General features: G+C 44.4%; 1 protein-coding gene across 1 annotated transcript; it reads right to left on the bottom strand.

Annotated features, from left to right (window-relative positions):
• Positions 1–1,622: 1,622 nt before the first annotated feature.
• On the bottom strand, positions 1,623–3,213 carry LOC142803264 (uncharacterized). Its single transcript, XM_075888387.1, has 2 exons — positions 2,664–3,213; positions 1,623–1,950 (listed from the first exon to the last, which is right to left on the bottom strand). The coding sequence occupies exons 1-2, from the start codon at positions 3,180–3,182 to the stop codon at positions 1,666–1,668; spliced, it is 804 nt and encodes a 267-aa protein (XP_075744502.1). The 5' UTR covers positions 3,183–3,213; the 3' UTR covers positions 1,623–1,665.
• Between the last annotated feature and the right edge of the window lie 1,346 nt (positions 3,214–4,559).

Raw genomic sequence — 4,559 nt, 5'->3', positions numbered from 1 at the left:
ACCACTATATGATTATGAGAAACGCCGTAGTGGAGGGCTCCGGAAATTTAGACCACCTGGGGTTCTTTAACGTGCACCCAAATCTGAGCACACGGGCCTACAACATTTCCGCCTCCATCGGAAATGCAGCCGCCGCAGCCGGGATTCGAACCCGCGCCCTGCGGGTCAGCAGCCGAGTACCTTATCCACTAGACCACCGCGGCGGGGCAAGTGAACCATGATATGCTTTGCTATTATATGCTCTATGACTTTGCAGCAAACAGATGTCAGTGACACAGGACGATAGTTGCTAATAATAATTCGGTTGCCGGCTTTAAACAAAGGTATGATAATTGCGCAGAGCCAGTCCTGAGGAAGAGTGTGAGTTTACTAAAGATTTTTTGAAGGTAATAACAAGGAAGACCCATTCTCCGTATCTTTTCAGAAAAGCAGTTGGTATCTTGTCCGGACCGCTAGCCTTCTTTGCATCCAGATTTAGACACCGAGAAAATACACCTTCTTGATCAAACAATAAGGGTTCCATAGGACATGCACATGAATAATGCAAGTTGCTATCACCGCGCACGTTTGATGGCATCGTGAACCCGGACTGGAAAAACCTGTTAAACTCGTCTGCTATCTCAGTCTTTTGCGTCACTGTTCTCGATCCGGCAGTGATCCGTTCAATTTTTTTTCTTTTCTGCCACTCATATAAAGCCAGAACTTCTGAGGCGCACTCTTCAGAAATTCTGCGAGGGTATGTTTCAAAAACTTACTCTTTGATTCGGACAAGGCTTCTTTAAGGGTTTTACGAGCTTGAGATAATTCAATAGTGTTCCTCCCTTTTTTCCGTAGTCTTTTAATTTTTCTTTTCATGTGAACTATATTCCTGGTTATCCATGGGCTGCGTTGTTTTACCTTTTTAAGACGAGACGGGATGAATCTATGTACACAGGTGTCCACGATTGCCTTAAATCGATTCCACAATGTCTCAACGGACTCGTATTCTGAGGCAAACTGAAATTCGTCAAAGGCGACTTCTAAACAATCTGAAATAGAAGTGACGTCCGCTTCTGCAAAATTTTTAACTTTTACACGCGAAACAGACTTTGGACGATCGCTTTTCTCTGTGGCAATGTTGATAACAACTAGCCGTTGGTCTGATATGCCCTCTTCCACTGACACCATGTAGCCATCCAACTGGCTTGTTACGAACACAAGGTCGAGCAATGACTTCGTTTCCGTGGTTATTCTAGTGGCTTCCTTCAAGATTTGTGTAGGATTGTGTGAAAACAATAACTTTAATAATTTATCTCCGCTTGCAATTTCGATATTACCAGGCATCAGGGTTTCCCAGATAATATGGGGAAGGTTAAAATCACCAGCCATTACCATCCGTGTGCTATCATTTATATTGTTGCAAAGAAAAGTATTTAGATCATCTAATTCTTAATAAACACTCATCTAAATGATTAACTTAGTTGAGAGAGATGAATCATCATACCAGAGTTCTATTGTTCTAATGTCGCCACCGAAGGTTATTAACTAGAACACAAGACTACTGTCGAAGTTTCGTGTCTGACTTTTGCGCCGAACAACCATGGAAGCTCATAATCACGTGACATCCGTAAGACGAGTGTCGCTACGTAAAAATACTTTACTGGACACTCACTACAGGCCTGTCTACTACAGCATATACGTACCGTACACGACCAGCTGCGCACTGCTAAGCTTGTTTGTATCAATCAGGACACCCTCGTTAACCTTGCTGTCATTGTGGAGCGCAGATGTTATGTCCTGGAACAGCTTCCGTACCAACGCGACCTCCTCTTCACTCTGAAATGTCTTGGCCACCCAGAGTGGATACAGCTGGCCGAACGTCGATGCTGTGAGGTGGAGACACCTCGACACGCTTGAGTCATCCACGAAACTCACTGGCCACTCTTCTAGGTACGGGGCGTACTTCATTACCTGTGTCCAGGTATGAAAAAGAAATAATTATAAAAAAACTATGCGAAGACATTCCTCTCCACGTAATTCTTGTGTGAACCAGAAAGGCGTCTTGTAAGTTCGTTAGGCCAAGTGACTTGAGGGCATGAATAGATGTGATTACTCTTTAAATTGTGCGAAGAATATATGGGCTGTAGGCACGCTTTTTCTCGCGTTAAGCTTTGTGTATTTAGCCTGACAGATTTTTGAGACGGAGAAAAATATGTGATTAGGAACTTGTGACAACACTTGTTTTCCTCCTTACCCTAGAAAACACAAAACACTCTTCCTTATTGTGAAATTTAAAACCACCTGTTCACCTTCAAATCTGGTTGGGTATAAGCCATTACAGAAAATTTATAAAAACGAAATATGTTGGTGGAAAGATTACATATTAGCCATCAATATTCCCTACTATATATAGGTGAACTTCGCCAGAAAAAGCTCCCGATGTTTTCTTCACAATGTTTCCATGTTTTCATTGGAATCAGGAATTTTAAATCTGGCACACAAGAAATAATGCATCCTGCGTGCATAATTTGCATAAAAATATAGGTTTATGGTAATACATCCAGCTTCTATGTCTTCTGAATCGGACTGAAATGCTACAGAAATGCTATATGGCGTCTGAAATGCTACAGATATCACATCACACTTGATCACATTTTAACAGAAAAATTCGAAAATGCTACCACCTGCGCAAGCAAGACCACCAGGGAGTACATGCTGGCATGTCGTAGCGGCAGTTTCCTCAGGTGACCAACGATGCTTCGGATTTCATGCACGGCTCTTATCAGCACCGTCATCTGACTCCGACCATTACTGCTGAACCTGGAAGGCAGTCCTCGTTCTAAGGCGTCTTCCCAGTCAATTTCAGTTGCGATATACGCAAGATCGTTGGGACTTTTCAACGGTGGTGACCTCTTGCCGTTGCCCTTCGATCGCTCGTTGTCGACGACAAGGTCGATGGCGAAGAGCGTGGAAGAGTTTGGCCAGGCCGCTGACGACTGAATACCGAGATCGTATAGGGTTCGCGCAACAAACATTCTCGCCTTGTGAAAGTCACGAGCAAAAGTCGACGCCAATGATTGTCCTACGTCGAGGCGGAATGTCCGGTTTGCCCAGTACTCTACGCGAATGAAAGATGGAAGGCCGCTCCTGAGGGTCGTGCTGACTGCTAAATCTAGCAGTTCGGCGAAGCTCGACACATTCATCCAGGCCGAAATATCACTGCCCGTCGCCTCGAGAACAGCGGAGGTGTCACTCGTCTCGCTTTGTCCGGTGGTTGCCCTGAAGCAGCTGGCGTGGAACAAGGCCATTTGAGTATCGAGGCTTTCTGCGCTGCTCGAGTTTTCCGAGTCGAAGGTCGCCTTGGTCACAAGGGTGTCGGAAACGCGGTGGTTGAAGGTCGCGACGTATTCCTCCAGAAAAGGACGCCTGTCGGGATTTTTCGCTCGCCACCACCCACACACACTGTCGTAGAAATCTGCGCATGGTCGTGCGTCGGGATTCATCGCGTTCAACATGTACCTGCGGGATGGAAGTGGGGAAGAAAGATTGTCGTTTCATGGCATTACTAGTGATGATTACAAACCTCATTGCAATGTATAGATTTACATTATAATTTCAGTGCTCTAGGCTGCACAGTGGTTCTTTGTATTGGCTAAGATAGAGTTCTTTGTTCTCTAACATCGGCTATTCGTTCCCATCGCGTCGCGATGACCATGCAAGTTCAAAGTCAGCAATCTTATCAAAACAAGCGGTGAACTTACAAGAACAGACTGTTGGGAGAGCTGTACATACAGAATAAAAATAAAAATAATTGTTCGTACGGGCTTGTCCTGTAGGTTTATTAGTCTTGTACAGCGTTTTTTTCTTCGTACTATAAAGTATTCTTTACTCGCGCACAGTCTAAACCTTTATGTTAAATTACTAGTTGCTCAGGCTTATTTCCGTGGTTAATGCTGCTAGAAGTATTCAGAGTGACACAAGAACCTTTGGTAAAGCCAAGGATTACGGTAAAGCTCCTTCCAAGTTTGCGATGGACGCGATGGAAAGAAGCAGCTTAGACGCGATAAAAAACAACGCTGCTTCCTCAACTGGCAAAGTTAATTCCTCGGCAAAAACCGAACAAATTCTGAAATGTCGGATCCACCTAAACAAAATGTAGCTGATCCACCTATATAGTAATCGTAATAACCCTAAAGTGACACGTGTATTTACAGGGGTAGATTAGCGTTTATTATGCATTGTTTCAGCAACACAAACAAATTTTGAAGCCACGTCATGAATGGCAAGCAGCTCGAAATATACAGCGCACACCTCAAGCAGAAATCACGCACGAAATTAACATACACAGGACGGGTGCGGGCCAAGAACTGTCACAGTTCGACACTTATAGTGCGCTGTTCAAACAAAGAAGCACAAAACGAGTGCACAAGTATAAGCAGGACAAGGGCGAACAGCTGCGATAATTCTTCCTGCGTCTAGTCTCAGCCGCGTGCTAAATGACTGCCGGCTTCTCTGCAGAGACTCTTCATTCAGCTTATCAGACTTGTCATTTCATGGAATGACGAGTCTGATAAGCGCAC

Source organism: Rhipicephalus microplus, chromosome 3, assembly GCF_043290135.1.
Source record: "Rhipicephalus microplus isolate Deutch F79 chromosome 3, USDA_Rmic, whole genome shotgun sequence".
Classification (NCBI taxonomy): Eukaryota; Metazoa; Arthropoda; class Arachnida; order Ixodida; family Ixodidae; genus Rhipicephalus; species Rhipicephalus microplus.
This window is presented reverse-complemented; position numbering and strand designations above follow the sequence as displayed.